This window comes from Cyprinodon tularosa, unplaced genomic scaffold, assembly GCF_016077235.1.
Source record: "Cyprinodon tularosa strain WSP-4 unplaced genomic scaffold, ASM1607723v1 ctg71, whole genome shotgun sequence".
Lineage (NCBI taxonomy): Eukaryota > Metazoa > Chordata > Actinopteri > Cyprinodontiformes > Cyprinodontidae > Cyprinodon > Cyprinodon tularosa.
The window spans coordinates 848,847-871,695 of NW_024039463.1; the positions used below are offsets into that span (position 1 = coordinate 848,847).

Here is a 22,849-nt window from a genome sequence, read left to right on the forward strand (position 1 = left end):
GCGCAATAAGCCAGTGGTTCCGAGAACGCGCGCGGATTGTCCACCATCTCAGCGCTTCAGGCAGTGACATGTCTTATCATTTATCCCCCTAACATATAACTGTTTCCCCACGGACGCTGGTGAGTTTCCTGTCTATATTTTCTTAGCTATTATGTGCGCTTAATTCATCTAGTCTCTTTTGGGTTATTATATGCCCTCTGGTAGATTTGCAGCATCTTTTTACATATTGTTTTTTTTTTTATGTGATTTGTTTGTTCTTAGCCAGAGAAGTTAATAAAACTAATCCAGGGTTTTAATTGTTTATTACATGTTGTCTTCAAAGCGGTGCACTGAATGTTTTCTGTGTGCGCACAACTGTTGCTTTTAATTAACCACATATGATGATCAGCGTAGTGAAGCATCTATCTCGGGATTAATTAGCAAAGGAGGAAATGGTGTAATGTGACGTAAGCCTAGCTTTGTTTTGTTTTTTGTCAGACTTTTCAAAAACCTTATAGGCCTACACGATGAAGGACTTGAATATCAACTAAGTTTAATTTCAAACAAATCCCACCCAAATACTTTGTATCATTGTTAGAGTGAAATAATCCAGTAGGATTTGTTCTTTTTTTGTTTGTTTGTTTGTTTTTTTAAAAAGGGTTGTGTAATTTGCTTGGATTTGGAGATGTGGTTCCTGTTTGGGTCAATGTGAGGGTGCAGGGTTGCGCTCACGGCAGGCTTACAAGCCTTTAAGCCCCCGCGCTGAGGCGCACACGCAGTGGCGCACTCTCCCCAACGCCGCCTCCTAAATATAAAACATAATAATATGCAACATTATTATGACCAGAATAGATTTTGTTTTACCGTCGCATCAGAACCAAATATGATATTTTAAAGTTTGGGGCATCTACCTAAATCCACCACACATCAGGGTAAAGTTCAATATTTAGTTCAAAGCAACAGAACTACTCACATAAACGCACAAATTGTGACGCAGCGATGCAGACTTTTTCAAAGAAATGTATGTGATGTTGACTCATGTCCACAGTGTAAACAGTCTTTAAAGCAGCAGGAGCATTAATGGCTGGTAGGTATCATGATTCTAGGTCAATTACCTTTGCTCTTCACAGGGAATTTGTTGCAGATTAGTTAAACCTATAGCTCTCTCTCTCTCTCTTATTGGGGATATGAGTAACTATTTATTGAATCTAACTTATAAATTCAATCAATTTTCTTTAAAGGCACACTATGCAACATTTTTCAGTTAATTAATGTGCTCCATAACGTTATGGATGATTAAACGAGTCATTTCAGGTTGAACAAAGGTATTCTCAGCCGCCCTGGTGGTCTGTGGGGGAAATACTGCACTTGCAACTGCAGGAGCACCGACCCGCACCCACAGGCTCAGAAGTCTCATGAGAGTCAGTCTTGCTTTACGACGAGAACTGCTACACGCCCCCAGTTAAAAGCATTCTCGTTGCTAGCACAGTGGCGATCTTTGTGCAGTTATGCTACGTTCACGCAGCAAAAGCAGCAAAATCGCGTCTGCTGATTCATTTTTGCTGCTTGTACCAGTTAGTTCTGAGGCGTGGCTGAAGCAGCTTTGCTGCTCTGGCTGCGTGGTGCAAAAGTGTGTCTGACGCGCGTTGGGCGGAGCTTCACTATCCTTTCTCTGCCTTGCAGATATATTTGCTGTGATCAGTGGGAATAAAGTAGTTTTAATATGTGTTTAAGTGAGAAAATACACCTGAAAACTTAATCAGTGCAGTCAGTTCATCCAGATTACAATCCTGCCTCCCAATGTTATTTCTGTCGGAGCCGCTCAGACCCCCACATACCAGCGGTGCGCTGACAGAAGGGATCCCTTCATCAGCAGCCTCTGGCCGGGTTGCCTCCTCACGGTTCACCAGCTGGTAGGTGTTTTTCATCTAAATAATCCAAACTGCATATTCTGCCGGCAGATTTCTGCATTTTAAGTTAATTTAGGCGTCAATAAACTGTTTAAGAGGAGTGATCATCAGCGCCGTGTCTCTCTCCCTGCGTCAGATGCTTAGCCCGACGCCCGACGCGCTGCTTCAGCTGCTCAGACGTGCTGCGCCTGCTGCTCAAAACGCGCCGCGGGACCTTTTGCTGCGCCTTGACGCGCGTCAACCATTGACTTTGCATGTAAACTCGCTGCTTCTGTCGCGCCAGCTACGTCCAGTGTGAACGCAGCATTAGTCATTCGCTGCTAAGCTCAAAACAACCGCGCCTGGCTTGACGGAGAAACCAGGAGAACAGCTGTGCATATTTAGGACAGTGCACTTTTACTTTCGCCCTCTGGGGGGAGCCTCGCTGGAAAATCAACACCGGTTGCAAAGTGTACATTTAATCACAGATTACTCTACAATTTCATAGCTATTTCCCCAGCAATGTAACGAGAAAGCAACCTAAATGTGTGAAAAAAAAAATTTTATAAACATTTTTCATTTAAAAAAGAGTAAAAAAGTAATTGTATGATCATGGATTGGATGTTTGCATACCTATTTGTGATCAAAATACAATACTCCTATCAGATAGTTAACATTTTTACCAAGACACTCAAAAATGTAGGTGATAGATGGTGTTTTAAACACAAAGGGCATACAAAAAAGTCTGTAGTATCCATACAAATGGACAGAAACAATGCACCTGGGAGAATAAAAAAAAGAAAAAACAGGACAATGACTTGAACCAGAGGGCGGGGAATGATGGAACAGTGAATGATTACAAAACCAAAGTTCACAGGTCCAAAGTCTCTAATCTAATCTAGATGCGTAGAAGTAAAACAATAAATTCAGTCTGAATTCAGAGCTGATAGGTAAAATAGAATCTGTGTTATCTAGAACATATTTAATGAATCCAATTCAAGATATTAAACTGAATAAAGAAGTTGTAAATTGTGATCAGCCTCCCAACATGTTTTAACGCATTATGTCACTAACGAGGTGCTGTCAACCTGTACAATTTTTCAGCAAAAAGTTGTCACATTTAGAGACAGCAGGGAAGTAGATTGTTGAACTCGGTGTCCTCTGTTATCTGAGACTTGAAACTTGTTTTATTAACAGGACAATGATCATCAGCAGAGGAAAGACACCATTTCATCAACCCAATCCTAAAATAAGAAAGTTAAGGGAGCATTTTACCGGGGATCAATTTGAGACATTGTGATTCTAAAATTTAAAACAAGACACAAACTTAATGAAAAACACACAGAAGTTTAACATTTGGATGTTAAAAGAGACCAGTTTGGTTTCTTATTGTTTCTACTGAAAAGTAAAATTGATCACATGCAGAGTTACCATTGTTGTCTGTTGATAATATAAATTAATACTTTTTTTTGGACTTCTAAACTTCAGACTCATCTGGTCAAAACAACACATGAGTTGGAACAGACTGCAGCAGTCTCAGTGCACTAAGTGTGAAGGGCTAAGTCTGAGGTGATAGTCTTCAGTTGCATCTTGGCTCTACTCTTGCTAATGCTTGGTTAATTAGGATTATCGGTCAAGTTGGTACACATGTGTAGAAGGACTGATAGTTAAAGCAATGTGCATAGTGAGCACATGCAGTTTGGTTTACTGTTGCTGTGTTTACATGTCTCACAGCTTTTCCTGTTTGCGAAGTGGATGGACAGATTATGTGCAGATCTTTCCTGGGACCATTATGTATGTGGATTACTGAGTATTTTGTAGGAGCTTCTCTTCGACCATTACTTTAAGTAAGTGTCTTTGTAGACCTTCCGCTTATTGCCTGAGGGAAAGTTCTTTCTTTAAGTTTTGGGGGATTTATGGGTTTCAGGTCAAACACAAAACAGTAAAGAAGTAAAACAGCTTCAAATTCATGCAAAAAAGAAAAAAAAAAAAAAAAAGTAAAATAAGTATTTTGCATTAAATAAATCCCAAGCAACAGTGACAAAAAGGTACATTTCAGTTAAAATAGAAAATTTTTCTTTATTGTTTCTTTTTTTGTGTGTGTTTTATGGAGCACTTTCTTACTTTTAAATATTTATACTGTAAATGTTAATATTTTAATTTGTGATGTGAAATAGACTAGGCAAAGCCACATATTTAAGGTCTATCTTTAAAAATTTGTTAGGTTTTTGACACTCCAATTCCACATCCTGCTTACCTCCCCCATTCTATGTTGTTGAGTTAATTAATAAGTTAACTATTATTTTGCTAATCGATTGATCTGTCAATTCCTTTTTCGATTCATCGATTCATAATTGTGTGCCAAAATTAAATTCCTTAAAGAGAATTTAACACAGAATTTAAACCAAGTAAAGCTAAAACTTCACTCTTAGAAGACTATTGGATAAAGCATATATATAGACAAAAGCTGTTTCTCAACCTGAATGCAAAATGTTAGGATTAATCCATTACTAAATTAGTTGACGATTATTAAAATAATTTATTAATCTGTTTTATTGTTTCCGCGTTGTTTTACATTCTTCGTGACTCCTTGAAAATACAGACTTCATTATTCTGTTCTCTCCAGTCCATCAAGCTTTGGCCAGACTTCTCGCAAATGCTCACTTCTGAGTTTAAAGAGCACTACATTGAACTCTGGAAAGAAACAGACAGAAGTGGCGGATTCTAAATAACAGCTGACAAAAAGGAGAAAGAAAGTAGCAGAACTTGGCACTTGCATGCACAGCCTTTTAAAGGGCACGTATGAAAATAAAAAAAACATACAATGTGTCCTCATCACTGAGGGCGCTCATTTTTCAATTATTTGGACACAATAAAGGGGCAGCCGCTCCCCCATTGTAATGACAAGCAACAGTGGATTTTATTCTTACATCCAGAAAATGTGCCCACTTACCAAATTACCCCAACAGATTAAAGCTGCAGCTGCTTAATCTTAAACCTGCACCTTCAAATTAGTGAAAGACAGGACAGATTAGATTTTCTCTAGAGCTTTTATGTTAGAACAAGCACACTTTCACTGTGGATCGTGTCATTCAAAACTTAACTTTCCTTCAAATTTACATTAAGCAAATCTTACTAAATGGTTGAAATGGATATTATTCACTTCCAAGACATTCTTTATTAGCTGGAAACTGTGATCTGAAGCATCTCCCTGGTCGTCACTGCTCAGGTGAGGTTCCTCATTCGGTAGGAATGGCCACCTACATCTTATCAGCGTGACCAGCTACATGTTGCCACTTTGGCACATCTTAAATCTTTAATGCTCCTTATCTATACTGCGGAGCGACCACAAGCACTTAATCTTTGTCATGACAATAATTTTGAAAATTGTTAAGACTGCCTAGGATTTTTTTTTCTGTCTTTTCCTTAAATGTTCTATGGTGTTCCATGTGGCATTCTCTTGCAATGTTCAAAATTCCCATTTTCACTACCGTTTAAATGCTAAATATGTAAATGTACACAAAGATTTTAAATGTTGATATCATTGTTTTGAAGTAATCCATAGACTTTGAGCTGATATCTACAAATAAAAGGATAGAAATATAAAAAAGGAATGTGCAATTATAAATAGAGTCTCACTTTTTTTAAAGATTTAAGATTTGCTAATATTTTTTAGATACACATATATATATAATATTATATAAAATATCTTATGCTTTCAAATCCCCCCCCAAAAAACAAACAAAAAAACGAACGATTCCACCACTACACCCATGTGAACCACATCACATATTTAAAGTAAATGCATTGCAGATTTTACCTTTCTCATTCCAACAGAGGGATGAAACGGAAAAGAGCAGATATCCTTTACCAAAGCAATGAGTGAGTCATCGGCCTTTCACTCAGCAAAGCTTGTGTCACTGGCACGATCGCTGTCTGGGTTTGGACTTGATGCTGCAAATGGAGGAGCTGTCACCCCACCTGACAGCAATGAGCCCCCACCACCAGTAAGATAACAGTTTAGAATTAATATAGATTGCCTTTGAAGACCTTGAAATTGGTTTCATAGTGTTAATCAATTAGTCACTTAAATCTATACCTGTTTGTCTGTTTGTTTGTTTGTAAGGATTCTGGCATTGATCTTGGACCTGGACTCTTTTTTGCTGATGGGAAGAGAAAAGTGGACTATGTACTTTGTTACAAATGCAAAAAGAGGCGGGGTTCTAAACCCAGATTATCAATTTCATCCAATGGGAATTTGCCAATAATTCTACCAGTTCGACTGGAGACTGAAGCAGAATCTGGGGAGGCAGGCGGAGCAGCGGGAGATGCAGAAGACTCAAAGCTTTCTGAGGAGGAGAAGGCTCTTATGAGGGAGGAGTTTGAAGCTGGACTGCTGGAGGCTGGACTACAGATTGAACGTGACAAAGAAGTGGGTACAACCTTCTGTCTCTGAAATGTTAAAAAAATCTACATTGTAGCATTTTGTTGTGTTGGTCTCTGAACAACATTTGCTGGTAGGTTAAATTGGATGCTGTTTTGGATGTGGATTAAAAAACCCTGTCTGTAAGTAACTTGAGCCAAGGGCTGGATTACAAGACCTTCTTAGGGAGTCATTCACTATTGAAAGTGTATGCTGAAGGGATGCTACACTTAAGCATTTATTTAGGATCCCTGATTACAAGGTTGTACCTGATTAGTTCTCAAATTATTAACATATCTACTGGTAATATATAGCAACCCATTAACTCTGAACTAAGTCATTGATGTGTGTCTGAAAGAGCTGCACTTCTAAGCAATGAGTGCAAAGCCCTATTTCACAGCCTACCATTTAAAAGGCTGTCAGGAGTTTTTTAAAATGTTTTTTGGAGCACTGATACAAAAGTGGCACTTTTCAGAAAAGGAGCATTGTAACAAAAATTTAAAAGGTAGCAATATTTTAATGCCATTTCGCTACCTTATACCCTGGACAATATACCCTAACTAGCTAAACCATGAATTCTGATCACTATTTGGACAAATGATAATAAACTTTAAATAATCTCACATTGGAGAAATTTACATCTGCATTTAACCCATCCCCTTGGGTGAGCAGTGGGCTGCCATTGTGAGCAGGGAGCATTGTGGGGTTAAGGGTCTTTGCTCAGAGACCCAAAGTGGTAGTCTGTGGGAGTGGTGCTCGAACTCAGAACCTCAGGATTCCAAGCTGTAAGCCCTAACCACTAGACCGCCACTCCCCTTAAAGCACAATGTCCGGCGATCACTTCATGAGCTTAAGATAGGGTGCAGTTTGGGTTTTGCAGCAGCTGTTTTCCATTATTAAATCATAACTTTCTTTGCAAACTGTTTTTCTGTCTTTTCTCATGTGATGATTAATTTAAGATTGCTTAATGATCTAAATAATTTAAGTACTAAGAAAATATTTAAGGAGCAAATACGTTGGGCATGCAGCATGTATTCAATTGTGTATGTATTCAATTCTGTTTGAAACCTTGAGTTTGGTATTGTAGTCAAGGTAAAAACTAAGCATACTCAAGCATTCAGCTGCTTGTGCAGGATCAGAACAAGGTAACTTATTATTAAACAATTGGCGTCTGTGTACCTTGAGCATTTCTCATGTGAAAAATGTTTGATTTCTTTTTTGCTGAGTCTGTTGTAGATTTTATGCTATGTTTTGCTGGATCGTTATTTATTGACTGCAAAGAAGCCTAAATCAATGTCTCTTTCATCCCCACACTTCATTGTCGATATAAAATATTTGTGCTGATAGTCTGGTTTATTTTGCTAGTTTTTCTTTTTTTTCTTTTTTTGCAAAACAGGTATAGCTTGCTGCCATCAGCCATCTGACCTTAGGATTAATTTGTCCAGAGGAAAACCTTTATATTGCAGACCTTTTTTGATATGTACTTGGAAAATTTCTCTAAACAAAATGGTCTCCATTTTCTTTTTTTTTCTTCTTTTTTTTTACCAGAATTGTAAAGTAATTAACTATATATTGTTGTGGTTTTTTTTTTGCCATGGCCAAATTTCAAAATAAGCAACTTTCAGAAAGAGTATAAAATGATTGGCAAAATGTTTATTCCCAAACCTTTAAGTTCAAAGCAGTTCCTTTAGAACAGCAACTGTCCTAAATGTGTTTTTACTCATGGATATTTTTCTTCCTGAAAGGTTTGACTTCAAATTGTTCTGAAATGTTTTCTTATTTAGAATATTTAGAACCTCCCTCTTTTAGGTAATTGATAAAGATTCTCCTCTCTTGGCATGGTGTTCTGTTGAAAACCAGCAGCAGGAAATAATAACCTCTAGACGTCTATCTTATATGATTATTATCAGAAAACGTTACTGAAACACTAAATGGTTATTTTGTACTGAACAGAGAGCTAAACAAATGTTAGGTATTGATTTACACTGCAAAAAAGTTAATCTAAATAAGTATTTTTTTCTTTAAATAAGTGCATTTTTTCTTGAAATGGAAAAGTGAGAAACTTTGCCAATTGAACAAGGCAATTTACATTTGAAATAAGAAAAACAACTGTGTTGTCTTATTTGAAGTGCATATTATCTAAATATTTTGTTTTAAGAATAAAAATCCCCATTCCATAGGCAGATCCTCTTATTTTCCTAATCAAATTAAGGGTAAATACATTTAATTTGATTGAAATGTATACTTATTTCTAGATCGCTTTTGCACTGTCAGCTTAATCTGTGATACATAATTTCTGTGTCGTTTCTTCTTATTGTTTTTTCTATGTGTTTTCTGTGTAGAAGTCAAATGGCATCAGCTTTATTCGACTGCACATCCCATGGTCAATTCTCAGTCGTGAAGCAGAGTTACAGAAGATTAAGGTCGCTGTGAAAAAGGTAAGGGGTTTTCCACTTTGAATAGTGAATATATTGGTTTTATTAGACACTTGCTGGCAGATTTCTGCAGATTATCAATACAAGCAGGATACATAGAGACTGATCAATTATAATATGCTAAAACTGCAGCATCCTGGCTTATATAAGACTATATGAATATTCTGGATACTGTTATCACTATAACCATAATATCCCCCCAAAAAGTCGGTCCAAGTTGCTAAAACAGTAATATAAATGTTCATAAAGTCATAGCTACTTACCATCTACTTTTTAGAAATCTATAAAATGCAGATAACTATTAGATCTCTGAACCAAACATTATTATTATTTTTTCTTTACTTTCGTTTCATTTAAACAGAAATGTGAATTGCGGAAAAGGACAGGCATTGTTGGAATGTGGGATACTGTTGTCAACCAACTTAACAGACCATTTCAGCCCCACGTCCCCAACAATGACATCCACCAAGACTCGCAGTCGCGTGTCCATTTCAAAACCCTCAAACACTCATTCATCAGAGACAAGCTGCACCTGTAAGTACCTGGGCCTTTATATATTTGGTTTTCTTTTATGGTTAAATTCAATAATGTTTAGTACTGATTTATATAACAGGCTGTTTGCCTCTCACATTGTTCCAAATTTTCAAAACTTTTAAATGCAAAACCGAAATAAATACACACCTGCAGTTCAAAAGATAGTAATTCCTTCTCATATTGCCATTTCCTGCAGGTATGACATCAAGTCAACAGCAACTTTATTTGACAATGCAACAAGGAGCAGAATAGTGAGTCTATGAGATCATATCTTCCAAATGTCTTCTGAATAGAGTATTTTGTAGCACTTTATACTATTAGCCAGACTTTTCTTGAGGTTTCCATGAACAACCCCAATATATTTTTGACATTTGAAGGTGCTGTCAATTCAATTTTAATTCAGTTTATCTATATAGCACCAATTCACAACACAAATCTCAAGACACCCTACAATGCAACCAGATCATACAGTAAAATTGATTCAAAGTTTTCTATCTAAGGAAAACCAGTTGATTGCATCGTTGATTGCATCATTGAGTCAAAGGCAATCCCTCACACTACAAATAATTTTCCTCGAACCTACTTAAATCAATTCCAGAACTTTCATTGAACTTACTTTTTACTTTCTAGAACTCGAAGGTATTCTTAGGAAACAGGAGTATGTATTTTGAGAACTGTGTTTAAAGTGACCATTGTGAAACCTTTAGAGCAATCTGTCAGATATTTTATGAAGCTCTCAAGCTCTGACTGTGTGTGGAACTTTTCAGAAACCAATGAAGTACTTCCTTGATACTCTTCAGGTACTTTCCTGAACTTTCTGAATGTTCTTCAACACTTTTTTTTTTTTTTTACTTTGGAGGTTCTTTCTGGAACCTTTAAGAAACATTTGCTGTACTTTAATTTTATGTTTTTAGTGGACAGTCCCACAACAACCAGCCACTTTTATAGAACTTATTAAATATGTTCTGAAATTGACATGGGACTTTCCAGATACCATATAGAACTTGAGTAAGTTCCATTGAAGCTGAATAAAGATTCCACAAACAACCGGTATGCAATAATTAAGATAAACCTCCATGAAAGCTTCTTTAAATTAATGGAAAGTACCTGGTGAATACCAGAAAAGTTCCATGAATGGAGGTTGATGACAGCTTCTAGGAAGATCAATGAAAGTCATGGGAAGTATTTCTTAAGTTCCTAAAGAGTTCTTTAAAAAAATCCTTTAACTTCTCAATATTAACTTCCAAATTCCATGAAGGTAACCAGTTTGTTGCAAGAATTTTACTGAAAGTAGCAGGCAAAACTAAGGCAAAGTTCATGGAATAGAACCTCTAAGTCTGTGAAACTATGGGTAGTATGATGAAATGCTGCTAAGTATTTTTGTTGATTTAGGTAGATCACTAATGATATGTCTGCTACCAGGTTGCTGAGATAATTTCACGTACTACCTGCACACGCACTTGCCAAACCACAGGTGAGTTTAAACTTTTGATAGATTTAGACATGTCTAAAATTCCTGGCTCTGCGAGCTTCCAATGCAATACAATTAGGCACAGCCTCTATTTTAGGTCTTGATTCGTTATCTTGCTTTAATTTGTAGATGCGCTTCATCTATGGGTCTACAATTATAGCACATTTAAGGTTTTCCCTAAATATGTCATTGAAGTGGAGCTAGATTTTTTTTTTAAATTGTAACTTTGTAGACTATAGTCAACAGGCCTTGCTTTTACTCACTTTTAAGAAAGTTTGACAGGAAAGGTTTAAACGTTGGACTTTCAAAGTAAAGCAGAGCAATTCACTTCAAAATAAGAGACAATGTTTTGTATAAAATGAATTATAAGGGCTGTAGGTTTCCGATTTCTAAGGGACCTGGATGGAATTTACTTAAGTAGGCTGCGTAGGGGACCCACAATAAATGAATTTGATAACTTTTAAAAAGTCCTAATCTTTAAAAGGCTGTAATATAGCAAAATTGGGATAACCCTATTTTGTTTTTTTTCTTGTCATTTGGCTGTTACGAAAGTCACTGTTAAAAGGCTTTTATCATCTAACCTTCTTTCACATTAACCAGCAAGAAAATAGGCAGTGTTTTAAGACTGTATGCATTAGTTCAGCAGCTGTTAAAAAAGTTTTCATAAATGTTTTATTCTTTTCTCATCTATTCCCAGTGGTTTCAGTATAGATTTTGTTTTATCCTCTGTTTTTGCATCCTAAGGCATCAACTCATTGCTGGCTCGAGGTGTTTACATTTCTGCCTTCCCTCTGCACGATGTGAGTAAACTGAAAACAGTTATCCAACTGTTCTTTGGTTTTTCTCTGTGTTTTTATTTTTTTTATTTTGCGTTTTTGTAGTTTAACATTTGAAAACAAATGTTACCTCCATATCAAACAGCATATTATGTTTTCAAATTATATTAGTTTATATTAGATCAAAGTTATCACAGTCCAATTAACATATACCACCCAAAAGGAACAGCACACACATTGTAGAGGGGAAATCCAATACAGTTTGCAGTCTGACTACCATTGCAATATCTGAATATGCATGAGCTTAAAATATTGACTGCTTCTAGGGTTCATTTACATGGAAAGGAGGAAAAGATCAACGGAATGACAGACAGGTAAGTTTCAATAGAAGTTACTTTCTTTGGAAAAAACCTTGTAAATAATTGGTTCAATATATTTGTTGGAGTCAATCAAGATGCAATGAGGCACAAACAGCTTTCAGTTTTATAAACAGATATATTATACCTCTGTGTAATATGTCTTTTTTTCAGCTTCTCCATGAAGAGTGGGCCAACTATGGTGTCATGTTCAAATATCAGCCTGTTGACCTAATCAGGTATGGAGAAGCTTTAGCAACCACATTTATTATTCTGTGATTGCTTGTAACTGCATTTTACAGTATAGTCACACATAGTTAAAGGTATAGTGAAGGGTGTTCTTTTTCTGGGTGGATCATCAAAATAAGTGGTCCTCCTAATTGTCAATCATTCTAAAGTCTGCTTGGTATGAAAACATACAGATAACACGATACAAGTATTTTAGAACTTCTTGATTCAATACCATAAAAAAATGTTTTTGAGTTATTTAAACTGTGTCTAAATGACACACAAAATATGATTAATTCTAGATTAATTATCTTCTCTCTCTACAGGAAGTACTTTGGAGAGCAAATTGGGTTATATTTTGCCTGGCTGGGTGTCTATACTCAGCTTCTCATACCACCCTCTGTGCTGGGCATCATTGTCTTCCTGTATGGCATATTTACCGTAGATACCAATGTGCCAAGGTAGGCAGAAGTTTAAATATGCTCATCAAAATTAATACGTCTAAACAATTAGAGATTAAAATCATGCATTTCTATTTGCTTAACTTTGTACTATTCAGTCAGGAGACTTGTGATGACAACCTGAACATCACAATGTGTCCACTGTGTGATGCTGTGTGTGATTACTGGCGATTGAGTTCAGTGTGCTCACTGGCCCGAGCCTCGTACCTGTTCGACAATGGCGCCACTGTTCTCTTTGCTATCTTCATGTCCCTGTGGGGTAACTATATACACCTACTATGCACTTTTTTTTAAATGTTAATGCAGGTAGGACCAGTTCAATTAACATGCCAATGACAGAAAGGCTCCCACACCCTCAATTAGTAAATAATCCATTGTTTGACCACGGTTAGAGGTTACAAGAATTCAGCGACAATAATGTTTTCGGCTCATTATTAGAAAAGCAGATGCAGGACAGAAAAAAATCTTCTCCCAGCTTAAATTGGCTTGGAAACAGACAGGAGGTGTTAAGATGATAATCTAATTATTCTTTACCACTACATAGATGAACCTTTTGAAATACTATAAGAGTATACTAATATATCTTTCTTTATTAAGTGCTGAAATGCTTGCCTTGCATTTAATCTTTTTCTTTTTATAAATACATATACATTTTTTCTACATCTTTTAAAAACCTAACCTCACTCAATTAATGCAACAACAACTGATCTATTGTTTGTGCTGCTCTCCTTGATTAGATTAGACGTCCAATACTTTAGCACTAAGTACAGTGGTCTGTATATATTGTATAGGCTCCACTCAGTGCAGTACTTGAGATGTTTTCTATGCAGTCATTTTCTTAGTTGCATTAGTCTGACTCTGGTAAAAGTTTGAAATAAGTCTCTGTCTGTTACTGTCTGCAGTAATTTATTTCAACACATAATATTTTTTATTCACCAATATTCTCCAGCTAGTCAAACTGAGGCTGAGCTGTTTTACAAAATAATAAGAAGATAAAACATTTAGGCTAAATTTTTATAATGAGGAGACGCTCCAAAAAAGACTTACAGCTGTTATACATTTGAGAGGCTGTTTTACAAAGGATCAACTCAGGGGGTGCTCAACACAAGTATATGCAACACATTTAAAGCTACAGCGTGTAATATTTACAGGGATATACAGTCAGAAATGTAATATATTATACATAACTATGTTATTTATCATCATCCACGAGCTCAGCCTCTTAACCTTAATGTTTGCGTTGCCTTAGAATTTGTTATGTATAATTACAAAGGAGCGGGTCTCGCAGCCATGGAGGCAGACATCTTTGCGCTACGGCAGCGCAGAGCCAACAAACTAGCGATTGCGAGATCGCCCATTACGCTTGAAAGTATCTACGGCAAGTTGAGAGAGATGAACTGAGACGGTACTGAACAATAGATGGCAGTATTAAAATTATCTATGTAAACAAACCTCATCACTTGAGAAGGTAGGTGATGCGAACGTCGTGGAAGACATTTTGTCCCGTAACGCTCGCTGTACTGTTGGGGGGGAGAAGCGGTGGGGTGGGAGATGTTCATGTTGCTGCGGTCTGCAGTCTGAACGTTAGATGTCGCTGAAAATTACACACTGTAGCTTTAAGATAATCATTTTTACAAAAAAAGAAAGTCAAACATCCACAGCATGGTTGATGTTGTACTATTATAAAGTCTTAAAAGATGACAATTTGATTTTAGTAACAAAATAAAAATGTGCAAATGGTTTAAGTAGTGAGGTGAGTGAAATGATTGGGTTGAAATGATTGGTTAAGTTTGGCTTAGTAATTTCCAATTAGAGCTGAACACAACCAGCTGCCCTCTAATGCTTTTAAAAATATAAACACAGTGGGGATTTTCAAGCTTGATGTAAATAAAAAACATCAGATTTTACATTTCTCTGTGAAAGGTTATATCTTATGTATATAATCTTTTTTTTAGCTGCATGTTTCCTTGAACACTGGAAGAGGAGACAGATGTGTCTGAAACATTCATGGGACCTGACGAGCTTAGAGCATGAAGAGGTAATAAAATAGGTTGTTTTTCATGTTTGGACATTACCAACACACTCCATTGAGAACACACACTTATTCTCATTGAGTATAGGTAGCGAGAACCATGAGTTCACTCCCATTGACTTCCACTGATTTTCTGTCATTTCCAAACCTTTCTATGCCCTAACCGTAACAATAACCCTCAGCCTAAACTAACCCTAGCCTAACCCTTACCAGTGCATACCTCACCCTAACCGTGACCCAATTCACACCTTACTGTAGGCCTAAACCTAACTATTACCAAAAAGCACCCCAGGACCAGCCAAAATGTTTTCGCTTCATGAAAATGTTCTTACTGCAAAGGTTAAAAACTGAAACCTGTCTTCATTCTTATTCTAAAACAGGAGCACACACACACTAACATGTATTTGTTTTTGTGTCACATAAAAGTAAAGAATCCTACCCTTATTTCTCCCCTTGAAAAAAGGAAACTTGTAATGGCCTCAGAGAACATTTTACAACATAGAGAAAGCACAGACGTAATGCTCTTATTCCTGGAAGTCTCTCATTACTTCCTGACCTCTTACTTGCCTTTCAATAGCAAAACACTGCTCTTGCTGCCAGACAGTTACGCTTTAAAGAACAGTAACCTGATTGATCCTGGCCTTAAAGGGCACAGCAAGGTTGCAACTCAAAACATAACAGTCTAACGCCTGTGTTCTCTCTGACTTTTTCATGTCTTCTCCTGCCTGAAGGAGCGAGTTCAGGTAGGATGTTTCATATAAAAGTTTAACTCTTTAACATGAATAGAATAGAGTATTACAGAATAGAATAGAATAGAATAGAAAAGAATAGAATAGAATAGAATAAAATAGAATAGAATAGAAAAGAATAGAATAGAATCGAATAAAATAGAATAGAATAGAATAGATTTAATCAAAACAACATCAACAACAAAACAGTCACTGGAAATGTAAAGAAACAAAATAAAACTAATGCCAATGTCTCCTTGGAGGTTGGTTTCATAAAATGTATTCAAATAAAAATGTGTAATAATTCTGATAATTTGAATCATTTATTTATTTTTATTCTTACTGGTTAAATATAGTTTTATCCAAAAACGTAGAAGAATCTGCTATGTAAATGCTAAAAAGGCCTTTTTGTATAAATATTCTTAACATTTTCAACATATTTCTCCACATTTGGCTTATAGTGACTGTCTTTTTTTCACACCTGAAATATAGACTTCAAATATGCTGTAATTTGACTTGTTTGCATGCACACTGCAGGATGAACTGCGACCTGAATATGAAGAAGCTCTTCAGGAGAAGAAGGCAAAATTAAAATCACTGGCTAAAAAGAAGGTTTGTTAACATTTAAAGGTTCAGATTCCTTTCAGCTATCAAACGTTTAATGGTTTAAAGGTTTTCTCTCATGCTCTACCATCTGTCCTTTATTTTAGATGACTCATTCTGGAGAAGGTGTAGATGGAGAAACGGACCAGATGCTGACCTCACAGGTACCTCTTCACTGCACAATAAACGGCTGGAACTACTGATGAAGCACATACATATATTATTGAACCATTTATACAAATAAGCTACCACAGTAACATTTGATATTAGGACAAACTCTACCATTTGATATTGTTTATAATAGGAACTTATTGTGAAATAATTTTAGGGCATATTTATTATATTAGTAGTATATTAGTTTTTTATTAGTAGACAATAAACCCCCTCCCTGCACTGTGTATGGTTGAGCCCAAAGCAGATTAGCTGGCTGAGATTAGCCCAGATTACTGACAGAGACATAAAGCGGAGGAGGGAGAGGAGAAAGGGGAGGAGATTTCTGTCCTTTCAGAAGCCAAACATGCAACCTCCCCACCGTTGAAAAGTGTTTATCTATGCAGAACTGTACTTCCCATCACACAGAATAATGTAATTTGAAGGATGATGTTGTTTTTGTGGACAAGTAATAAGTATCTTTGCCTTAACAGGCAGAACCCGAGTCCTTGGACATTGAGGATCACCTGTCAGGTTATCTCATCAATGTGTCCACCTTACTGCTGCTGGTACTGCACTCAGACTCTCTTCATGTTCTCACCTTTCTATTTGCCATCTGTCTCTTTGTCGACCTTATAGTTAATCTTTTGATAAACAGAAGGGTTAGGTGGATTAATAGACAGAGGGTTATTATGGTTATTTTGATGTAACAGGTAGTTCATCAAAATCAGGTGATTCATTTCTTACGAATATCACAATCTATTTGTTTTGTTTTGTTTTGCTTTCATTTGCTTTCAATCAGCTGCTATGTTATTGTATTTAAAGTGATTCAGAGCAATATTTACTTTATATTTCTTTGCTGCATTTTATTTTGTTTCATTTAATGTTCGCTTTTTTAGTATCTAAATGGATTTGTAAAGTTATTTTTCTTTTTTTTTTAGATAAAAAAAAGCCTGTGATCATAATGCTTATTATTTTTTAAATGTGTTGAAAAAAAATTCTTTGATTTTGATTTTTTTTTAAATTAAGTCAGTTGAAAAAAGTTTTTCTTGAAAATGTTTGGGAAATCTTCAGAAAGTTTGAAAAATCTTCAGGAAAGCCTGACCCCTTTTAAAGAAAACAGAAAATCTTGTCCAAAACAAAATCTTTAAATGCACCATGACTTTAATTGCATTCTCATTTTAAATAATTATTTTTAACCATGTCTTTTTCTCCATTTTTTTTGTTTATTTCTAGATTTTTGTCACCTTTTCTGCAGTGTTTGGTGTGGTAGTTTATCGCATCTGCATGTTAAGTGTTTGGTCCATGAACCCTGATCCCGAAGCCAAGGCCAGTGTGAGAATGACCGTAACCACCACAGGCATCGTCCTCAACATGTTGGTCGTTCTGGTATTGGAAGAGGTCTATGGAGCAATCGCTGTGTGGCTGACTGAGCTTGGTACGCTGTTTAATTCTGTTATAAAGCAAACCACTGAAAAAGGGTGGTTAATTATTCACAGGGTTTATTTCGCTCTACAGACATGATGTTTATATAGAGAAACATTTACAGATGAAAACAATGAATCACATAATATGTATGCACTTTAGCATATTTGAATAATTTAATTAGATTTATGTAACGGTTAAGTTGTACAAGTTTGTTACAGCATTGGATTTCACTGTATTGTTAACACATTGAAATTGTTTTTGTCACCAGAACTTCCTAAGACCGAGGAAGAGTTTGAAGAGCGGTTAATCTTTAAGTCTTTCTTCCTGAAATCCATGAACGCCTTTGCCCCTATTTTCTATGTTGCCTTCTTCAAGGGCAGGTGGGTTTCAACCAGTTTATTTTTTATTATTTTTTTCCCCTCAATTTAAAAAAGACAAGGCATCAAATTCATTGAATGCAATCTGGTTTGTTTGTACAGATTTGCTGGGAGGCCAGGTGATTATGTTTACGTTTTCGGAGACTATCGCATGGAGGAGGTAGGTCTGGTTTTGCATAGAGATAATGTTTATTCTTATTAACATAGAGAAATGTTTGCCTAACATAAAAATAAGCACATAACAAAAAAAGAAAAAAAGACCAGACACCTGCTTTTTAAAACATTTTAAAAGTATGACTTTACCTTGCTCACTGCTTTAGAAATAGAATTTCTATTTCATGTATCTTGTTTAAGATTATTTTCAAGATGAAAAGTAGACTTATTATTGTGCTGCTACAAACACTGCTGCAAATTATACATAAAGGCAATCCAAATGTAACAATAATGTGATTACACTGTTACTGAATCTCATGCTTCATTATGCTTAACCTCAGTCTGCACTGTTGAGAACTGCAGGCCTTCAAGATATCTGGAGCTTGTTTTCTGTTAGTGGTGATAAAATCGAATACTTATTTGACCAGTTCTGCTCAAGAATTACCATGAGTAAGGTGGCTGCACTGTGGAATTGCACAGCTAGTCTGACGTTCTAATTATTAGAATTTTTTTTTTCTCCCATTTTTGTTTTGCCCTTTGGTGTTAAACGCTGTGCTACTAGAAGGATTTTGCCAGTACTTTTTTTCCCTTTTTGGACATTTTTTATTCATAGCCGTAACAAAAACAGTAACTTGGTTGTTTGCACCATGAGCATCTCAATAACAAATCTAACCCCAAAATAATATTTCAACCATCTCTGCAAATACCAGCTGAGATGAAAAGGAGGCAGCAAAGACACAGAGCCGGAGCAAGGAGACGAGAGAGGAGCAAGAAATACAAGCCATCTCTTCCATTGATCATTATGGGCAATGTGAGATCTTAAGAAATCAAGTTAGAAGAACTCCAAGCTCTACCAAGGACCCAGAAGATCAGCATTCTGTTTACATTCAATTTTCTGCTTTTGCAGATACTACACATGATGTCATCAGTTTCATTGTTGCTAACCTACAGACTTGCACTTTTTGCCATTAACTGGTGATTTTGCAGTAATTATGCCCCAGTCTCTCTGGACTGCCAATCTTCAAACAGCTGCTGTACCAGAGAAAACGAAGCTTTGGACTTGTTTTTATGCAAATACTACTGACTCATTCATCTGCAAAGACCTCCTGTTGGAAAATGAGATCACTATCCATCTTTTTCTGCTCAGATTATAAGCCCTTTTCAAAAGAGACAACCTTTATTAAAAACAACTGTAAACTGTGAAAGATGTTCACAGGAATCGGAAGAAGCCCTGCAAGGTTATTTTAGGCTACATACTTGAATGCCCTGTGTCAGTCACATGGAGAGGGCGTCATTGCAATGACTGAGTGGGTGACTGACTACAAATACTACAAATATATGGTGTTAAATATAGATTATTGTTGTGAAAACAATAATCTGATCTGGAATGTAAACAAAACAAGGGAGGTGATTGTAGACTTTAAAAGAAACAGGAACACTTTGAATATTATTAACTTGGTAGAAGAAGTGCAGCTAATAGAGGAGCATAAATACGTTGTTGTTAGCCGGAACAACAAATTTGACTGTCTACAGAGACAGAGCAGACTTTACTTCTTAAGGAAGCTTATTTCCTTCAGTGTTTGCAGCAACATGCTGTTGGGCTCTCCTCTTCCATCATCAGCTGGAGTAAGAGAATCAGAGCTGATGACTTAAAAATAAAGTTCAACAAGCTGATAAAGAAGCCTGGCTCTGATCACTGGATATGATTTCACAAAGATGAATTCTTTTTCAAATAAGGAACTTTCTAGACAACATTGAACATTCTCTTGATCAGACTATTAACCAACATCAGAGTGTCTTAATGGAAAAAGAGGCAATGAGTTACTAAAATATCTTATCTTGAGACATTGCCTCCAGCAGACGTAGATTTAAAATGATTTTTCTTCATCCAAGATTTTGAGGTATGAAATTTATTATAGACTTAGACTTTAGACTTAGACTTAGACTTCTTTATTTGTCATTTTGTATGCACAGGGTGCATACAGAACGAAATTGCGTTACATACAGCTTATGAACGTTGCATTGATATTTCAAATGGCTCAAGTTATAGAAAAATACAAAAAGTGCAGCAGTGGTCAAAGTGTGAACAGTGCAGAGGAAGAGACAGTGTGCAAGTTGCAGTGGATTATAGCAAGACAATATACAATAGGTATACAATGGGTTTTTGTATTAACAGAAAAATTGATGTTATTTATATAATACTCAATACCCTGCATAGTGCTCAATGACAGAGTGAAGTATTTGTAAATTGAACATGTTTTACAGTTTTTGTCAAGCCTTTTGCATGTTTCCCTAGTATCTTCCACTATTCTGAAGTCCTTTGGGGACAGCAAGGAGGCCTTCCAATGCCTAATCTTTAGTTATGCTGATGAAGATTCTCAGTCATCCAGGTCATAGTCATTCCGTAAAAATTCAAACATTTTATTTTTTATTTTTACGGAACTGATCTTTGGTTCCATCCTTAAATTGATTTTAACTGAATGTCATCCCAGATGCAAAAAAGCGGCATAAGTAAAATTTTTACGAAATGTAATAAATCCTCCTTTATGTTTCATTTTCAAATCCAATGAACTGCTGGTTTAATTAAATAGGTTCAGTAACTTTTTCTTAAACATTTTCTTAAACCTACATTAGGTCACACTATAAAGGACCAGCTCAAAACGCAGGAATTTGCATTTTCCTGATAAATTAAGAGGTGTATTTACTGTTAAAAAGGTCACCTTTATAAGTGGTGAATTTTATATAACATATCTAATCGCTGGCTGGTTATTTTGTTGATGGTGGCTTGGCTGAGCTCCTCTCCTGCAATGAACTTTTTATCATGTAATGTTCAGGTTTCTGTTTGATTTTTTTAAGCCCATCTATGTCAAATTTTGTCCTAATAACACAAAATTAAAAGAAAAAGAAGAAAAATCGCCATTCTGATGATCGTCGTTTTCTTTTTTTTTATGTCCACAGTGCGCTCCTCCAGGCTGCCTCATCGAGCTGTGCATCCAGCTTAGCATGATCATGCTCGGAAAACAGCTCATTCAAAACAATGTCTTTGAGATTGTCATCCCGTATGTATACACCAGTGTCTTTTTATTCTATATCTAGATTTGAAGTGCCTTGTAAAAACATATTTAACCAAATTAACCTTTTAGTCAGGTTAAATCTAGAATATTTCCCACTTCCGGACAGGGTCGTCCCTTTGGTTCTCTTTTTTAACACTTTCGCTTACGCAACCTATCTACAGCATTACAAGTTTTCTATGAAAGCCAATTAGATATTTGCATCATGTTTTAATTAATATATTAGCATTCAGACTATTTTATTGTATCTCTTCAACTTGTTTTTATTGTTTGTAATTCTAATCCCTTTTGTTAGTAAAATGAAAAAGATGTACAGAACAATTCAGGAAGAAAAGGGAAAGAAAAGAGCAGCAGAGAATGAAGAGAACGAAACAGAAGAGATAAGACCAAAGCAACAGTTTGACAAAGATTTTGCTCTTGAACCCTTTGAGGGTGTCAGTCCAGAGTACATGGAAATGAGTAAGTCTGTTTTCTTTTGTCATTCTTTATACCATAAATAATACACTGCTGCTCTAATAAAATCAAATTTTAATTATTTATGGTTGTGTCTGAATATTTCACTCAGTTATCCAGTACGGATTTGTGTCACTGTTTGTTGCTTCCTTTCCGCTGGCACCTGCATTTGCTCTGCTCAACAACGTCATTGAGATTCGCTTGGATGCTGCAAAATTTGTCACAGAGATCAGGCGACCAGATGCAGTCAGGTGTAAGGACATAGGTACAGAAACATTTTTTTTCTGTCTCTGTGCTAAGTTTTCATCCCCTTCATCCGCTTCCCTTCTTTTTGTTGTCCATGCTAGAAGAAACTTTTTTTTTTTATACCATAGCATCCTCCCACATATGTCCACTCTCTTTCATTCTCCTTCTTGTATTTTTGCTCATGCTGTCTCCAGGGATTTGGTACAACATTCTGTGTGGAATCAGCAAATTCTCTGTCATTACCAATGTAAGTCTGCTTACATCTGTCCTGATTGTTTTTCTGCATCACTGTGTGTGTATATTGCTTTTTTCCCTAATATGTGTCAGAATCTAAGGACACTGCATATTACAGTCTGTCTGTTTTTTATACAAACAGACTGAACTTTTTTCCTTGCAGCTGATTTTACTGGACAGAGTACAAATTCAGATTAACACCAAGGAAATTGTGAAAAAAAATAAACAAAAAATCATAATTCGGGGGTAGGGAAGATAAATTGCAAATCAAATAATGTATTTGTAGACTGGAGCAACTTGTCTTCAGCTTTGTCCTTCACTCGTTTCCAAACAAAGTACTGCCATTTTGTCCAATCCCCCTGCAATGTCTTTTCTGTGAACAAACCATTTCTTACTCATTTATTTTGCGATTGCATTTTGGGTTATTTTTTTCTTGGGAATAGGTATTTCTAACAAATTATGAAGGGTTTTATCATGAAACTGTACTACTCTAACTTATATTTCAGGCAATTTTATATCTTCTCATTATATTATATTGTGTCCTGTTACTATTAATTTTTCGTTCTGATCGTTTTCAGCCGATTCCTAAGAAACATAACAAATTATGACCAGTGTTTAAAATAAAATGTCTGAATGACAATATGCTAAAAATGGAGGAAATTAAACACCTGGTTAGTGCATAAACATCCAGTGAAGAGGGCTTTTTTTGCCCAAAAAGGGCAGATACTATACAGCACAACAAAAGAGTGAGAAATGTTTAAAAGGCAATGTGATACATGCTAATCATGTTCTAAAACATCCTACACAAACCTGAACAATGGA

At 36.0% G+C, this 22,849-nt stretch overlaps 1 protein-coding gene across 2 annotated transcripts in view; it reads left to right on the forward strand.

Annotated features, from left to right (window-relative positions):
* The window catches only part of LOC119772342 (anoctamin-1-like), a 35,154-nt gene continuing 12,305 nt past the window's right edge, over positions 1 to 22,849 (forward strand). The window contains exons 1-25 of one of the 2 annotated variants that reach the window (XM_038268699.1): positions 1 to 119; positions 3,603 to 3,715; positions 5,706 to 5,875; positions 5,995 to 6,300; positions 8,634 to 8,729; positions 9,088 to 9,260; positions 9,457 to 9,511; positions 10,683 to 10,734; positions 11,476 to 11,531; positions 11,834 to 11,881; positions 12,038 to 12,102; positions 12,418 to 12,552; positions 12,651 to 12,811; positions 14,508 to 14,590; positions 15,316 to 15,327; positions 15,850 to 15,924; positions 16,023 to 16,079; positions 16,560 to 16,634; positions 17,302 to 17,503; positions 17,762 to 17,873; positions 17,973 to 18,030; positions 20,982 to 21,082; positions 21,390 to 21,553; positions 21,660 to 21,812; positions 21,988 to 22,040. In XM_038268699.1, the coding sequence (XP_038124627.1) occupies positions 5,747 to 5,875; positions 5,995 to 6,300; positions 8,634 to 8,729; positions 9,088 to 9,260; positions 9,457 to 9,511; positions 10,683 to 10,734; positions 11,476 to 11,531; positions 11,834 to 11,881; positions 12,038 to 12,102; positions 12,418 to 12,552; positions 12,651 to 12,811; positions 14,508 to 14,590; positions 15,316 to 15,327; positions 15,850 to 15,924; positions 16,023 to 16,079; positions 16,560 to 16,634; positions 17,302 to 17,503; positions 17,762 to 17,873; positions 17,973 to 18,030; positions 20,982 to 21,082; positions 21,390 to 21,553; positions 21,660 to 21,812; positions 21,988 to 22,040 (2,421 nt within the window). In that variant the 5' untranslated portion in view covers positions 1 to 119; positions 3,603 to 3,715; positions 5,706 to 5,746. The remainder of the gene's footprint in view (positions 120 to 3,602; positions 3,716 to 5,705; positions 5,876 to 5,994; positions 6,301 to 8,633; positions 8,730 to 9,087; positions 9,261 to 9,456; positions 9,512 to 10,682; positions 10,735 to 11,475; positions 11,532 to 11,833; positions 11,882 to 12,037; positions 12,103 to 12,417; positions 12,553 to 12,650; positions 12,812 to 14,507; positions 14,591 to 15,315; positions 15,328 to 15,849; positions 15,925 to 16,022; positions 16,080 to 16,559; positions 16,635 to 17,301; positions 17,504 to 17,761; positions 17,874 to 17,972; positions 18,031 to 20,981; positions 21,083 to 21,389; positions 21,554 to 21,659; positions 21,813 to 21,987; positions 22,041 to 22,849) is intronic. The other variant, XM_038268698.1, reaches the window with a different exon arrangement.